The sequence below is a fragment of the Solanum dulcamara genome, chromosome 11 (genome assembly GCF_947179165.1).
Source record: "Solanum dulcamara chromosome 11, daSolDulc1.2, whole genome shotgun sequence".
Lineage (NCBI taxonomy): Eukaryota > Viridiplantae > Streptophyta > Magnoliopsida > Solanales > Solanaceae > Solanum > Solanum dulcamara.
In genome coordinates, this window is record NC_077247.1 from 61962961 (window position 1) to 61979480 (window position 16520).

The 16520-nt window shown below is 37.5% G+C and overlaps 4 protein-coding genes across 4 annotated transcripts; 3 read left to right on the forward strand and 1 right to left on the reverse strand.

Annotated features, from left to right (window-relative positions):
* Positions 1–251: 251 nt before the first annotated feature.
* LOC129874178 (serine/threonine-protein kinase D6PK) lies at positions 252–3994 on the forward strand. The gene is made up of 3 exons (XM_055949424.1): positions 252–621; positions 1118–2166; positions 2918–3994. The coding sequence occupies exons 2-3, from the start codon at positions 1139–1141 to the stop codon at positions 3774–3776; spliced, it is 1887 nt and encodes a 628-aa protein (XP_055805399.1). The 5' UTR covers positions 252–621; positions 1118–1138; the 3' UTR covers positions 3777–3994.
* Positions 3995–4719: 725 nt separating this feature from the next.
* On the forward strand, positions 4720–9035 carry LOC129873165 (altered inheritance of mitochondria protein 32-like). The gene is made up of 5 exons (XM_055948199.1): positions 4720–5150; positions 5406–5491; positions 6530–6835; positions 7292–7375; positions 8470–9035. The coding sequence occupies exons 1-5, from the start codon at positions 4788–4790 to the stop codon at positions 8789–8791; spliced, it is 1161 nt and encodes a 386-aa protein (XP_055804174.1). The 5' UTR covers positions 4720–4787; the 3' UTR covers positions 8792–9035.
* An 866-nt stretch (positions 9036–9901) lies between these two features.
* Positions 9902–12787, reverse strand: LOC129875287 (putative pentatricopeptide repeat-containing protein At3g01580). The gene has a single exon (XM_055950739.1). The coding sequence runs from the start codon at positions 12505–12507 to the stop codon at positions 10570–10572; it is 1938 nt and encodes a 645-aa protein (XP_055806714.1). The 5' UTR covers positions 12508–12787; the 3' UTR covers positions 9902–10569.
* Positions 12788–13344: 557 nt separating this feature from the next.
* LOC129874984 (ribosomal RNA-processing protein 8) lies at positions 13345–16437 on the forward strand. Its single transcript, XM_055950399.1, has 9 exons — positions 13345–13588; positions 13675–13736; positions 13862–13913; positions 15076–15190; positions 15282–15376; positions 15502–15608; positions 15693–15807; positions 15883–15927; positions 16008–16437. Exons 1-9 carry the CDS (start codon positions 13424–13426, stop codon positions 16077–16079), a joined length of 828 nt encoding a protein of 275 aa, XP_055806374.1. The 5' UTR covers positions 13345–13423; the 3' UTR covers positions 16080–16437.
* The last annotated feature ends 83 nt before the right edge of the window (positions 16438–16520 follow it).

Consider the following 16520-nt stretch of genomic DNA (forward strand, 5'->3'; position numbering starts at 1 on the left):
TAATTTGTTTGACTTGATTTTGAGATGAGTATTGAGACTACTTTTTTTATAAATAAAATTTATGTATTTAAACATACTATAAAAATATAATAAGTTAAAATAGGTAGATATTTGAAAGAAAAATGGTAAAAAAATATATATTCTTTGACCGTATAAGTAGTAAGTAAGCCAACTAAATTAAAATAATATTTTATTTTTTCTTTTCGTAGTTTAAGGAGAAGAAAAAAACATTGTGTAGGATTATAATATAAGCGTTTACAGAAACAAGAAAAGGTGAATATGAAGGAGAAAACAGAGTGAAATAGAAAGAGAAATTTCATGTATTAATTTCTTCACTAAACTTTGCTCTGTTTCATTTCTCTTTTGCTTTGCTTGTTGGGAGTTTTGAAATAGAAAGTTTTGCTTCACTAAAGTTTATGTATCAATTTAAATAAATATTCATCTTTTAGCCTAAATTATTAGATTTCTAACACAGTCACATCTATTAGACTCTTTTTATTGTTTCGATCGGATCTGAAAAAGGACTCAGAAAGAAAAAGGTGCAAAGCTGTTTCGCTTTTTATGCGGAAAGGGTCTCAATAATCATGACACATCATTTATTTTTCTGCATTTGATAATCAGGTGATTTCAACAACCTATTACTTTTTTTTTTTTTTTGCTTTTGTTGATTTATTTGTGAATATACAACTTTCTGTTGATCCTTTGGAAGAATCCTAAGATTTGTTGTATGATTATTTTATTTGAATACTTCTGTGACTTTACTGTTATTGTATGTGAAGCTCTGTAATCAATGCTGCATTATGAGACGATGGAATCAATTCATGTGAAAAATTATTAAACTTCAGTTGAAATGATTGGCCATGAAAATTATGAAATTTGAAAAAAAGTAGTTTTTTGTTTTCAAAATGGAATTCATGATATAAATTGGACTTGTTTTTGAATTTTTGTGACTAATTTGGAGTGGAAAAAGGGAAACCAACTTTTTTTGGTGTTTTTTCCAAATGTTATGGCAAAGAATGATTTCCAGAATTCAACGCCGGAAAAAAGTGAAAAGTATTCTCGCCAAACGGCCACTTAAGTAGCTAATTTTTCTTCACTTTTAATTGTGTAATGGCAGTGTTTACACCAAAGAAACACAATGGAGTCTCTTGTTGATGGAATCAGTTCCTTGCCAAACGGTCACAATTCTTTCGCTGCTGTTGAGTGCAATACATCTTTGGCCTCCAAGATAAGTCATCCTCCTTCGATGAAACAATCCGAATACAAAGAGTCATCTACCTCATATCCAATAGCGATGAACCTTGGCTCCAACGTAGCTCATACTCCAACTGGATCGGTGACTAGTTCAAAGCATTTTGAAGCAAATGAAAATACTGTCGATCAATTAGCAGAAGGTTGTTCAGGAGAGCAGGTTTTGGCCTTGGAAACTAAATCATCTATCAAGGATTTCCATAATGGCTCGAACAATAGTACTTCAAGCGATGATTTGAATGCTGCTGCCAAAGGATTGCCATCTGAGTCAGGAATCACCTATTGTCCTAGTCCTCAAAACAGTTTTTATTCTGCTACACAGTACACAGAAGCCAAACAAAGTTTTTCCAACACAGAAGTCAGTGAATGCGCTAGCAACACTGTGGACAAGTCTGGTGAAAGTGGTGATGTTAGCAACTCATGCGATATTGTTGAGAGCAGAAAAACAAGCTTCTACAGAGGCAGCACAGGTAGTGACGTTAGTGATGAAAGCAGCTCTAGTAGTTTCAATAGCACAGTATATAAACCGCATAAGGCAAATGATACAAGGTGGGATGCAATTCAAGCTATTAGAGCCCGTGAGGGAACATTGGGTTTTAACCACTTCAGACTTTTGAAGAGATTGGGATGTGGTGATATAGGAAGTGTTTTTCTAGCAGAGTTGATTGGCACAAGATGTTTCTTTGCCATGAAAGTGATGGACAAGGCAGCTCTAGAAAGTCGCAAGAAACTTGTGAGAGCTCAGACGGAAAGAGAGATACTGCAGTCTCTGGATCATCCCTTTCTACCAACACTGTATTCACACTTTGAAACAGACAAATTTTCCTGCTTGGTGATGGAATTCTGCCCTGGTGGAGATTTGCATGCACTTAGGCAAAAACAGCCAGGAAAATTTTTTCCGGAGCATGCTGCCAGGTTATTGTTTGTTCCCGTATCTTATTCACCTCTTTGCTTTGTGTTCAAGATATCCAACTATTGCTGCAATCTTAATGATTAAAGAACATTTAACATTGCTTCCTGGATAAACCAATCTGTTACCATCATAATTATGCTTTAAGTGTCTTAAAGGTCTGTTAACATGGAAATGACTTTAATCTATTATGTAAGGAAGATTCTGTATCAACTGCAGAAAGGCCCTGTGTATATGTGTCTTCTGCTAATTTTCTCATCTCTATAGGCCTTGCGCTCGAGCCATGATGAGTGAGATATACCGCACTGTGCTTATAGCTGTTGACTTTACTTTCTCCTGTTGTATACTAGATCCATATTTGTATGTGTGCCTTGATATCTCTTCACTTAAAACACATTGCTTATTTCCCTAGCCATTCGTAATTTTTCTCAACGTTAGGTTCAGACCTTTCCTGCTGTGTGCAGTTCAGTAGCAAATATTGTTTTCCAGTTGCATGTTCATATTCATCATCCTGTCATTTAGTTTAAAAAGGAAACTGGGTGGTGGAAGGTGCTAAAATTTTATTTACTGGGGCAGAGATGGAGTTGAATATAACCGAGTAGTTTTTTTCTTATTAACCAAAGATAAGTTCATTCAGATGAAAGCCTTGAGAAAATATACTCTGATCAATGATAGTACACCTAGGTTGGAGTTACGTAGTTATGTTTGAGTTCCATTACGATTCTTACTGTTGATTTTTTTATATTTGGAGTATAGGTTTTACGTGGCTGAAGTTCTTCTTGCTCTAGAGTATCTGCACATGCTTGGAATCATTTACAGAGACCTTAAACCAGAGAATGTTTTGGTTCGAGAAGATGGCCATATAATGCTTTCTGATTTTGACCTCTCCTTGAGGTGTGCCGTGAGCCCAACTCTTGTTAGATCCTCAAATTCAAGCTTAGAGTCCAAGAGCTCATCATACTGCGTCCAACCTGCTTGTATCAAGCCATCTTGTATTGTACAGCCCGCATGTATCCAACCTTCATGTTTTACACCACGTTTTCTAAGCAAGACCAAGAAAGAAAAGAAGTCCAAACAAAAGACTGAAACGTATAACCAAGTGAACCGCCCTCTTCCAGAACTCCTTGCTGAACCAACGAGTGCTCGATCGATGTCTTTTGTGGGGACACATGAGTACCTGGCTCCAGAAATTATAAAAGGTGAAGGACATGGCAGTGCTGTAGATTGGTGGACATTTGGGATCTTTCTCTATGAACTCTTATTTGGACAAACTCCTTTCAAAGGAGCAGGCAACAGGGCAACGTTATTTAACGTTGTTGGTCAGCCCTTGCGATTTCCTGAAACACCTAGTGTTAGTTTTGCTGCAAGGGACTTGATAAGAGGCCTACTTGTGAAGGAGCCACAACATCGCCTTGCATATAGGCGAGGGGCTACTGAAATAAAACAACATCCTTTCTTTCAGAATGTGAACTGGGCACTTATACGATGTACCAGTCCTCCAGATGTACCAAAGCCGTCCATGACATATGATATGCCCCGAACACCACCAGCAGGAAAGGCCCCTGGAGTTGATGTGAAGCCTTCAGGTAATTATTTTGAGATTGATTTCTTCTGAGGAATTCTTTTCCTTGGCAGCAATGCCCTTATACGAAGAGCTCAACGTTGAGGAAACACTGTTTCCGTGTTCCTTTATGCTATAATGTAAAGTGCATACTTTGTTGAAATGCAAGATGCATAGGAATTAGATGTTGAAGGCAATTTTCCTTGTATAAGTATGTTGTTGATATTAATGAAGAAGGCCTTGATCTGGCTATAAAGCTAGGCATTACTGGATGTGATGTTTTAAAATTTTCAATTTAAGTATCAAAAGTTGATGTGCCATAATCCAGTCATTTAAAAAGTTGATGGCAATTGAGAGTATTAGATGGAACTGCAAACGCATAACATCATCAACTACGCTTCAATCCTAAACATGTTTAGTCGGGTATATGATCTTTTAGATGAATTTAAAGATAATGTCTACTTTGATTTAGATTAACATAACTGAAAGAAAGTTTTTTAAAGCTAATGAATTTGGCACCTATGGTCCCCAAAGTTTACAGTTGGACCATTTTCATTCTTGGAGTATTGCCCAACAATGAACTATATGGCTCTTTAAGTTTACAAAATAATAGTAAGTTTGATTAAATCAAACGAACCTCGACTGATTTTGTTAAATGTTAAACAGTTCATTACTAAGAAAAATGAATTTTCAATCTGTCGAAATATTTTCCATGGATTTTCAATTGGAAAATCCTTAACGACGAGTCAATTTTCAACTATTATGGTGAATATAACTCACCTTTTACATTTTTAGAAATGGAGTTTTTTTTCACCTATCCCATTAATTTTCTAGACCAAAAGTATCAATATTTTGTACATTTAGTCCGATGCATTAAAACTCTCGCTGTGCGCAGAATTCAGAAAAGAGCCCGACCACAAGAGTCTATGATACGCAGTCTTACCTTGTATTGGCGTAAATATATATTTTATTATTTTGCAATTTTTCTGGAAAATTAGTCGTTGTCAAAGATACCATTACCCCCAACTCCCAAGTCAGTGGCGGGTGTGTATTGTTAGGCTTCCCATGCGTTTTAATCATTCTCTCTCCTCCTCCATCACATTTTGCTTGCACTTCTCTCAAAAACCCTTCGCTCGCTTATCTGCGCGAGCCCTAGCTAAAGCCATGGCCGGAACACCGGAGAACTTCACCACCGACGCTACTGCCGACGTTGCCAACGCCGACGACGATGTCAAGTTTGGGTTTCAGCGTTCGGAGATGTATCAGACTAAACTTGCAGGTACTGCTACCTCCTATGATCGTCATCTGTTCCTCTGTTACAAGTCTCACGAGACTTGGCCTGCTCGCCTTGAAGCCTCTGACTCCGATCTGCTTCCTAAGTTACTCTCTGCTGCTCTTAAAGCTCGCAAGGATGATATCAAAATCAAGGTTAGGTTTTCTATAACTGATTTCTTTTGTCAGTCGGTGCTAGGAGAAACTTCATTGTTGTGATTACTGCGTCCTTATGTGCTAATGTCTACAACGAATTAAAGGTAATAGGTTGACATTGTTAGCTTTCTAAGGGTCACTGGAATAATTTTCTGCTTTTGTAATTATTTGTAGAGTCACTCCAACTGATTTGATATTGAGGTTTAGTTGGTTGGTTGATAGTGATTGATTTTTTCCGGTGATTGTTTGCTGTAGACTCTTTTGACGATATGCGAAGTACGTGATGACATGGAAGTATCAGATGGAGATATTCTGATTTTTCCCGAAATGATCAAATACAGGTAGTTTATTTGTTTATTCATTTATTCTAAAATTTGGCATTGAGCGGTAGAAAGCTGATATTCCATGCATTGCGGGGGCTGACAAAATAACTCAATTTTAAACAAGAAAATGACAAATAAGATTCATTAATTTTACTTGATGGATAGAATTAGGAATGAAGATATCCGAGACAAGGTGGGAGTGGCATCGGTGGAGGACAAGATGCGGGAAGCGAGACTGAGATGGTTTGGGCATGTGAAGAGGAGAGACACAGATGCTCCAGTGCGGAGGTGCGAGAGGTTGGCTATGGACGGTTTCAGGAGGGGCAAAGGGAGGCCGAAGAAATATTGGGAAGAGGTCATTAGACATGATATGGCACAGTTGCAGCTCTCCGAGGACATGACCTTAGATAGGAGGCTATGGAGGACTCGGACTAAGATAGTGGGCTAGGTGGCCGATCGGTTCTCCATAGTTGTCGTAGTCGCGCTCATCTGTCTTAACATATGATTTTGCATGGGATTACTGCTTATATTAGTTGGCACAGTCTACTTTGGGTATCCTATTTTATCTATAGTAGTTAATGCTCCTTTATCCCCGATCTTTCCTACCCTGACTTTATCGCTTTATCGCTCTCATTATTCATATCTTTATATTGTCTGTTATATGCCTGGCTTTACTGACCTATGTCTTGTTTTTCCTTGTTTTTCCTCCCTTGTTTCTTCTCTCTTAAGCCGAGGGTCTTTCGGAAACAGCCGCCCTACCTTTTAAGGTGGGGGTTAGGTCTGCGTACACTCTACCCTCCCCAGACCCCACATGGTGGGATCACACTGGGTTCGTTGTTGTTGTTGTAATTTTACTTGATTCTGTTAGCTGGATCCAAGCTTTCTGCTATTCAGAAGAAAACTGTTTGTAGATACCACGGTGAAGCTGCTTTCTTAATTTACATGCTTTCTTTTTGGTAGCATCAAAATGTCGATCTAAACGTGTATGCATTGTCGGATTTATCCGGATCTGTTGGGTCTCATGGTCTGCATTCAAGCCTTGTTTCTATGATGAAGGGATTTGAAGGAGTCAGATGTGGATGCATTTGTTGATGATGTGCTTGTCAATGGCAATCCTTGGAGCTCTGGATTGCAGGAGTCGCTGCGTGGTTCTTATGTATTTGTCTGTGCCCATAATCTCCGTGATCGAAGATGTGGTGTTTGCGGACCAATTCTAATTGAGGAATTTAGCAAGGTGATTGAGTCCAAGGGCTTGAAAGACAAAGTTCGTGTGACAGCTTGTTCCCATATTGGTGGCCACAAGTATGCTGGTAATGTTATAATCTTCAGTTCAGGAAAGGATGGGGAAATTGTTGGCCACTGGTAAGTCATATTCTTCGAAGGAAAATCTGGAATCTCACCATTAGCTTCCAGATCAATTTGTAATCTAACAACAGTAGTATGATACAAAATGCTATTTTCATGAATATAAATTTATTTTTAAAATCTCTTACCTTGCAAACTATTATACTGATAAAGGAGATGGAAGGTGAGAGATGGGGCATGTGGGTGGGTGATATTTTCGAGTGCTAAATATTGGTTGAAGCAAGTAAAATAAAGTAAGAGTTGTGTTATGTTAGAGGAAATGGTCAATTTTCTCCATTCGGTGCAAAACATTTCCGTTGTGAGGAGATGTTGAACAATTTAAGCTAACCTGGAAAATGATTTTGCAAAGAAAAACACACATTCCAAGCAGCATGTCAAAGATCAATAAAGAAGCTTTGCCTTAGATTGTCCATTACATACATGTAATATGTCCTCTATGTTGTTGTTATGCAGGTATGGTTATGTTACACCAAATGATGTACCTGTTTTGCTTGATGAGCATATTGGAGAGGGAAAAGTCATTGAACGACTTTGGAGGTTTGTATCGGTTGTCCTCTCCTTTGTTTCTCTTTTGCATGCTTCAGTGCTGTTTTGCTACACGGCACAAGCTTAATCTTGAAAAAATATCTTGATGTTTTCCATGGTTTTAACTCTAGGTATATATATATATATATGTATGTATGTATGTATTCAACTATGAGATTATGCTCAACGTACTCTTTAACTGTGCGATTGTGCTTTTTCCTATGCCAATTTTGTCCATCCTTTCATTTTGAGGCAGCAACAGTTGCTTCCTTTTCCTTACAGGTGGAGGATGGGAACAATGTTATACACTTATACTTAACTACTTTAGTATCAGTCACTTACTCCTCTTACTACTAATTAACAGAAGGTTCTCTTATCAAATTAGGATAAATAAATGGTTGTCAGAAGATGATGGGTCCCTTGTTATCGGGATCTGTGTTTGTTTGTCCCTAGTTATTTGGTTGCTGTTGTGTGCCTATGCTTAGCATTGATTTTAAGACAGGTAGAGAGTTAGCTGGTCTATTGTTTAAAAAAATTCATTTACTTTTGCTATCTGATTATCTCATAGCGTGGCAGAGTTTATTTCTTTCCATACTATTTGGTCTAGTGGCAAAGTGATTCCCTCCCATTGCAGAAAGGAGATATTCTTGGGTTAAGAGTGTTATCAGTTGGAAATTGTGTGGGGAGATTTTTCCATTATTAATAAAATTTACCTTGTAAAAAAATCACTTGGATGCTGTATGTTGAAAGTATTATATTATATATCCCATACAATGGGCCACTAAATTTCAGAAACACAGAGCTTATTCCTTTCTCTGCATCTCATCATCTTTGTTTGTTCAGGAGGGAGACTTGTTAATTCTTAATTGTTTGTCTCTTAGTAAGAAGTCATCATGTTTAAACAGTCAACTAGTCCTTGTATGAGGCTATATCATCTTAGTCAGTTCCATTTTCTGGATGTGTCTTCGATATTTTTGGACCAGTTTCTATGAGGACGGCTTGGGGGAGCCATACCCCTTTATTAGGCTTAATTGCCTCAATGTGGTCACTATTCTTAAATTGCTGTAATCACACATGTGATACAACTCTACTCTGGTCTACTGTAGGGGCCAAATGGGACAATATGAGAAGGTAACTGATAAAGTGGATGAACAGAAGGTTCCGGAAGTAACCAAAGAAGAAATGAAGCTTCTAGAAAATGGAAATCAGGAGAGTAGTGTAACTGGTTTCAGCTGTTGCCAAGGTGCTGAAGGAGTTTCTTGTTGTAGAGATGCAAGTGCTGAGCAGAAAGAGAACAAGAAGGGGCAGGGAACAGTTTCAAACTGGTTCGGCAAATGGGAGCAGCGTGAAATACTCACAGCCGTGGGCTTGGTTGGAGCAGTTGCTGTTGTTGCTGTGGCTTATGGCTTTTACAAGAAGTCACGGTGAAACATGTTATCTTGGCACAGACTTTGTGCTCAAGAGTTTACGGGCATCTAGGTTTTGTAGAAAGGTAATAATGTTCGAGATTATCTCGAACACTGAAAATGCATACATATTTGGTATATTAAGAGTGAAAATCAAGTGCGATGTGTAATTCGACTATGTAGATGAGCTCCTTTGCTCGTTCCCAACAAGAACTAGAAGGGCGGATAAATATAAATTGCCAACTGATTGCTACAGGTACTTTTAAGTAACGTCACACATAGATTCTTTAAATTCCAGATGCCTTTTTAGAATGATAGTTTTTACTTCTGCTTGCTTCGATTCAACGGTGAATAAGATCAACATGGTTTATTAAGTTCTCTATTTTAAGTTGGTAGATTCATTAATTCCTGGAGGATGGTTGGGGTGCAGCTTCTGACTTGTTATGGGCAATTTTGGCTCTTTTCTTGTTGTCAAACTGGGTGATGTAATTGTCTTTTCAGCCCACTCACTTAGACCACCATGGAAACAAGTCAGAGAATGCGTCTTGATGAAGAGCTATCAAACAATAGTGATGTCTGTTGTCTTTACTTAGTTGACGTAACCTAAGAAATATTTGGCATAGATTTTGTCTTCTGACAGTTTGTTGAATGTTATAAATTACAAGTGCGTTTACCCGAGGCTTAGTAGATATAGTAAACCTTGAGCATGTTTTTCATATCCATTTCCCAACTTTTGGGGGAACTTGAAATGATAAAATTCTTCCTCTTCTCATGTACTTTTGTTGAAGTAACTGATGGGGAATTTGACAAAATAATTGAAGAATGTTTGTTCAAAATAAGTGGTGCTTTTAGTTTGGGCATACCACTTAAGAAAACTACTCATTCTTAGAAAGTAAGATATATTTTTACTATTTTTTAATAAATACTTTGAAAAAGATGTAGCTCTTTACTAGTTTCTTGATAATATAAAACTTCCAAATTAGAAGAACGTTTCATTAATGTCTTCTTGATTATGTGAGACGCTATTTATTCTGAAGCAAAACAATAAACATACCACTTATTTTGAAAAGGGGGAGTATGATTTTTGGTCATTCTAGTCCTAAAGAAACATTTTGCGGTAAACATGAACATGTGAAACAACGCAAACAGGAACAATCTAATTTACTTCCCCAATAATGTGCAATACAATCTAATTGCAAGCCATAACATGCGTTACGGATATTAGCGCACAACACAATTCCTTTTCTGCTCCACTTAACTCCTGGTATCCATTACACAAGTATCACCGGAGGAATAAAAAGAGGAATTTTACTGAGAAGTGAGGTTAATCTTATGTACTCGAGCAAGTACTTTTTCTTATAACTAACCGGTAGGTGAAATTCACTTGCCTGATTAATCCGGATTTGTGTCTGCAGGGTTCACACCAAAGGGAAAAAGCTTCCCATCAGGACTTTCTCCATCCTAGGTTCAAACTTGAGACATGTGATTAAGGATAGAAGGATATACCCACTGTCTGAGCTCTGACTTGAGCGAATACTTGTTGACATATGATTGTTATTTGAAGACTAAGTGATCTTTTCTTTACGTCTCTTCAGTTGATTTCTCAGTTTTAAACCTTTTAGAAAATTCCCCCAACGTCAACGTGCCTTAGGACAACACTCTTGCACATATGTCTATGTCTCAAACTTCAGAACTATATCTCTTCAGCATGATGCAGCAGAATGTTTAAATTGGGACCATAGATATGCTCTTACGTCCCTCTGATATCCTCCGTTGGCTAAAAAGACATGGACCTCATTCCTAAAGTCTAACAACACTTTGGCCAGTTATCAATTGCAATTCTTTCTCTTTAATTGAACCTCTAAGTTCAGCTGCATCATCCCACTTCCCATCAACAGCATACACATTTGATAACAGGATATAATATCCTGCATGATCTGGACCTAACCGGAGAAGATTTCTGGCAGCGATTTCTCCAATCTCTGTATTCTGATGAATCCTGCAAGCACCAAGTAAGGCGCCCCATACGTGTGCTCCAACCCGTGACTGCATTTGGTTAATGAAGCACATAGCCTTGTCCAATTCTCCGGTTCGTCCAAGTAGATCAACAATGATCGCATAATGCTTTGATTCTGGCATCAGTTGGTACTCATTTAACATTATGTTAAAGAATTCAATTCCTTCCTCAACAAAACCTGCATGACTACAAGCTGCTAAAATTGAAAGGAAGGTAACTTTGTTAGGACACACCGTGGAATCTGTAACCATACGATGAAATAACTTAATTGATTCTCTAGCTTGCCCATGAATTCCGTAGCCTGCAAACATGGAGCTCCAAGTAACAACATCTTTATCTGTCAATCTCTCAAAAACCTTGATAGCCTCCTCCAAGCTACCACATTTTGCATAACAGTCAATAAGTGAAGCCCCAACGAACGAATTGCTGATGAACCCACATCTAATTACATAACTATGAAGACAAGAAGTCAATTGAAGAACTCCCAACTCAGAACAAGCTCCAAGAATTTTAACCATCACAGTAGCATCAGGTCGGATATCGCTGGTCATCATATCACAAAATATTTGCATGGACTTGTTGGCCATTCCATTTTGAACACATCCACATAACAGAGCAAACCAAGAAACTGGATCTTTGCTGGGCATCCTGTCAAATACAATAATCGCTTCCTGAGGTGAACAGCAGCTCATGTACATATCAATCAAAGCAGTGGAGACCAATATATCAAGTTCAAAACCTTTCTGGAAAGCAAATTCATGTATTTGCCTGCCTTTGTCGAAATTACAACAAGCTTCACACGCTTGCAAAGCACTGATTACACTTACAGAGTTGGGTTCAACTCCTGTATATATCATCTCATCAAAAAGAGTTATTGCTCTATCAGTAGCATCATTATGAGCACAACAGGAGATCATACAACTCCATGAGATTACATCTTTCTCCTCCATCACCCTAAACAAATTTCCTGCATAAAATGTGGCTCCAGTTTTCGCATATAAGTTCAGCAGAGCGTTTGATAAAGACAGGGGACTTTCATAACCCATTCGAAACACAAGTGCATGAACACTTTTTCCAGCTTTCAAATTCAGCAACTGAGTACAAGCAGAGACAACAGTGACAAGAGTTATTGGGTCTGGACTAATGCAACATGCCATCACCATTCGAGTAAAAACAGCTAGTGCTTCATCAGGCTTATAGTTCTTCTGATAGCCAGTAACCAGAGTAGTCCATAAAACAAGATCCGGGTTTGAATATTCCTCAAAGACTCGAAAAGCATCGTCCATATTTCCACATTTTGAGTACATATCAATGAGGCCTGATCCAAGAAACATGTTTGAATGAATGTTACCATGTTTCTTCCCCAACCCATGAATTGTTTTGCCAAAATTTAGTGCTGTTAATGTTGAACACGCCTTTAATGCAAAAAGTAGAGTGAAATGATCAAGCTTTGAGAATGAAAACATAGACGAAAAGAGAGATAGTACTTCCTCATATCGTTTCTTTCCACAGAAGTGTTGCAGAATGCGATTGCAGGTGTATACATTTGGGTGAGGAATTTCACCAAACAGCTTACGCGCAGTTTGAAGAGGTAACAACTCGAAATTTAACTCGGTCAGTTTTGCAGCCAAGTGAGTGTCGTAAGTTCTGATAGTTAAAGAATGCAATTTGGTTGTTGTGCATACTCCGACAAGCTTCAACACAATTTCCAGTGATCTCATAAGTCCCAAAAGATAAACCGTTCAATCAAATTACATTTCACGTGGAAAGTTACAACGTTGCAGTTGCAGTTAGACTCTAAAAAAGTTTTTGATGGACTTAATTGTGATTAAGTTTCTATCACTTCTATAGTCAGTTATATCTATAAAAGGTTAAATACTCTATTATTTTCAATGAGAGATTTTGAATTTGAACTCTGCAATAAGAATTGACTTTGTTAGTCAGGGAAGGCTTTACTTCTACGTGATGGAAAACTTTTTACGTGAATTCAAATTTAATTGAGGCGAAAAAAAAAATCCTTACCTATAAACGATTCTGAAAAAATGATAATGGGTTGTTATTCTTCCACAGGTTGTCATCTCCTGACTGCAGACAGTAGTTGATTAATAACAATCGGGAATACGTGAAGAGAATGGCTTCTAATCACACACTAATTGTTGGTAAAAGTTTAAAAAATGAAATTAACAAGTAGTCATATTATATCTTTTTTTTTTGGTGGTCGGAAGGATTAGATAGCATATATAACAAAACAGTTTACAGGGGCATAAGTTGTGGCTCTAAGAGTAGTTCACTTTCCACTTCCTCATTGAGCTTTATTCACAGTATATAATGGAGTATATAATAAAGTCGCTAAACAGTTTCTTATCATATTAAATGAATACTAACTGATTTTTATCCATTATAATAGTAACATCACCTAGATAGTCGATGGATAGGTTTTGTCGTTATATTAATACAACAGATAAAAGTTTTAGTAATTTTATTGTTATAATAAGTACTAATTTGGGCTGAACCGGCCCAAAATAAATTTAAGCCCATTGAGCTGATCCGTCTTTGGTCAGTTCGATACTCATTACTCTGTAGTACCTATCCCTAAACTCAAACAGTAACAAGCAGAAGAGAGAATCTTCAGAGGAGATGAAAGAAGAAAGGCGGAATCGTAAACGGAAGAGAGGAAAGGTTCACAGAAAATCGTCTACGCCGGCCGTAGACGATCCTTCTAATCTCTTCAGCGGGAATCAATGTTCGGTTTCGCATATGGCGATTTCAAAAGCTAAGAAACCTTCGTCTTTTCTCGATAAGGTTGTAGTTATATTTCTCCGTGTGTATATATATATATATGTTCATATTTGTACAATTAGTTTTTAATACTTGTGGAGTTTACGCAGATGAAGGCGAGATTATCAGGAGGCCACTTCCGTATGCTTAATGAAAAGCTCTACACTTGCTCGTACGTCTACCTTCTTCTTCCCAAGTTGCTGCAATATTTTTACTGAATAATATGTTCTGAATTGTGTGTCGCTGTTGAATATTGATTTAATTGCTTTGTTTTTGTTTTTGTTTTTTAAAATCCAGTGGAGATGAGGCGCTCAATTATTTCAAAGAAAATCCGGAACTTTTTAATGTGGTAAGAATCATTTTCGCCAGTTAGATGTTTCTGCAATATTTTGCACCTCTACTTGTACGATTTTCGTCAGTTAGATGTTTCTCCAATATTTTGCACCTCTACTTGTACGTGATAACTCAAGTTTCTTAGAGTTGGTTCGAATTGAGATTTCTTTGGACTGAACTTGATTGCGAGAGAGTTAGTGGAAAAATTACTTTTAGGTCCTGAAATCGTGCAACAAGTTGAAAACAAGGTAAAAGTTATCAAGGCCTTCAGATACACAAATTGTCCTATGCTGATATTAAGAGGCGTGAAATTGAACATCAAGTGGGTGATATGGTATTTTTAAAGGTTTCTCTGGGGAAGAAAATTATGAGATTTGTTCAGAAAGGATAAACTTAGTCCTCGATTCGTTGGGTCTTATGAAGTACTTGATATAGCTGGCCCAAATGCATGTGAATTAGCCTTACCTCTGAATTAGACTAAGATCCCTAATGTATATAATGTTTCATCAAAAATGGAAGGAGGTGGCTTTGGATGAGTAGAAGTAAGGGTTTTGCATTTGCTTGGTAAGGACTAAAAGAGGATGAGAAGTTAAAACAAAGGATTATTGCACCCCCTATATCCAATATTACTTTGTTCAATAAGGACTCTTGGCCTCTTATATTGTACTTCGTCTGTCTAGTCTTATTGGTATTTGACTGAACATGAAGTTTAAGATGTTAATTTGACTTACATATTATGATAGTTATAGTTTAGAGACAGTATCATATGAAAAATAAAAGTTTGGCATATTTAATGAAGTTGAATTCCTGAAAGTTGTATAGAAATGAAGGTGTTAATATTTTGAGAGGGAAAAAAAATTCATAGACATAGGCCCACATGCAGGCTGTTCGGAAGACTAAGTTTGTTGCCAAGCATGGCTTGTAAGAACAATTACTCCATTTCTCCCTGACCACATTTTGTAACGACAGACTAATCACTCGTAATAAGATTTTTACTGTCTTCCACAATTACCCCTGTGTGATGACTGGTTTATATCCCCTTCTAGAATTGTATGACTGCAACTTCTGAGTCTGATTCAACTTCAGGTTGCTTTGCAATTTATGAAATATCCTGGAGTATTTCTTGTTAAGCATCCCTCACCCTGTTGTGAACTTCTTGTTCTTACTTAGCTTGTCAGTACCATGCAGGGTATCAGGAGCAAATGTTACATTGGCCAGAACAACCTGTTACTATAATCACAAAATGGCTAAAGGATCATAGCCCTTCATTAATTGTTGCTGACTTTGGCTGCGGTATGGGTCTCAAATTATCAGGAAGCAACAAATTTCATGCATTAATCATTTTTGCAGTTGCGTGACTCATTGATTGTCCAACTTACTTCAGGAGATGCACGGCTGGCAAGGAGTGTGAAGAACAAAGTTTGGTCCTTGGATCTTGTCGCACATGATCCCTCAGTAATTGCTTGTGACATGTCAAATGTGTGAGCCTCGCTTGGAGTCTTACTAATAGAGTTTCTTGCTGTGTGAATTGCCTATAAGTTTAGTATATTGAATACATTAATGATTAAGAACATTGTTCTAAATTAATGCTGCTCTTTTGGCAGACCCCTCTAGAGTCCTCGTCAGTTGATGTGGCCGTCTTTTGCCTTTCATTGATGGGAACCGATTATCCAAGCTTCCTTAAGGAAGCGCACAGAGTTCTTAAACCCAGGTTGGCATGCAGTACTTGCTTAAGTTGTAAGATACGTATCTTCGTCAGCTTAGTTTATGAACTGAGTTGGATGGTTGTTTCCAGGGGGTGGCTTTTGATAGCAGAAGTTAAAAGCAGGCTTGATCCAAACACTGGAGGAGCAGACCCAAACAAATTTATGAAGGCTATTTGTGAGCTTGGGTTTACCATCGGGTCAAAGGTCTCTTGCAGTTCTTTTCATTATGAGTTGATGTAATCTCCGATCAACTTCTAAAGCTTGTCTATTTTTCTGCAGGATTTCTCTAACAAAATGTTTGTGTTGTTCTACTTAAAGAAAAAGGTTAGATTTGATGCATAATTTTGTTATGATTCTTCTATGACTAAGAAAGATGTGCTTATTGTCTGTCCCTCTATCAACAGGACGAACAGGATTCAGTAGACAGGGAGATTAATTGGCCTGAGCTCAAGCCTTGTATATATAAGCGGCGCTAAGCTTGGCCACAATATGGTCTAAGATTTTAGTGTAGTCCCTGTTGATTCCGGAGATGAGTTTAAACTTGTTGCTAGTTTCAACCCGTGCTGCCAAAAAGGAAAGTGTTCTGCTCAATTTTGCTACTTTCTAAAGCAAGGAATGAGAACGTCCTATGTGCCTTGTGGAAAGATCAGTGTTATTAGAAGCATCGTTTTAAAGAAGTTTGCACTTCAAATTGATCCTACGAGAAGTAGCTTATTCTTTGAATCTCAACTTTGAGAAAATTCTTTTGTATTGGCATTATCGTATATTGGATTTTGAAATTGTAGTAATTTTATTTGTTTGAAGATTATAGTTTCAAATTAATATAATTTTTTGTAGATTTTTTTTAAAAAAATAAAAATCTTTTCTTTAAGTCGTGTGCCAAACTTCAATAATGATTCAATGCGCTTTTCACGTCT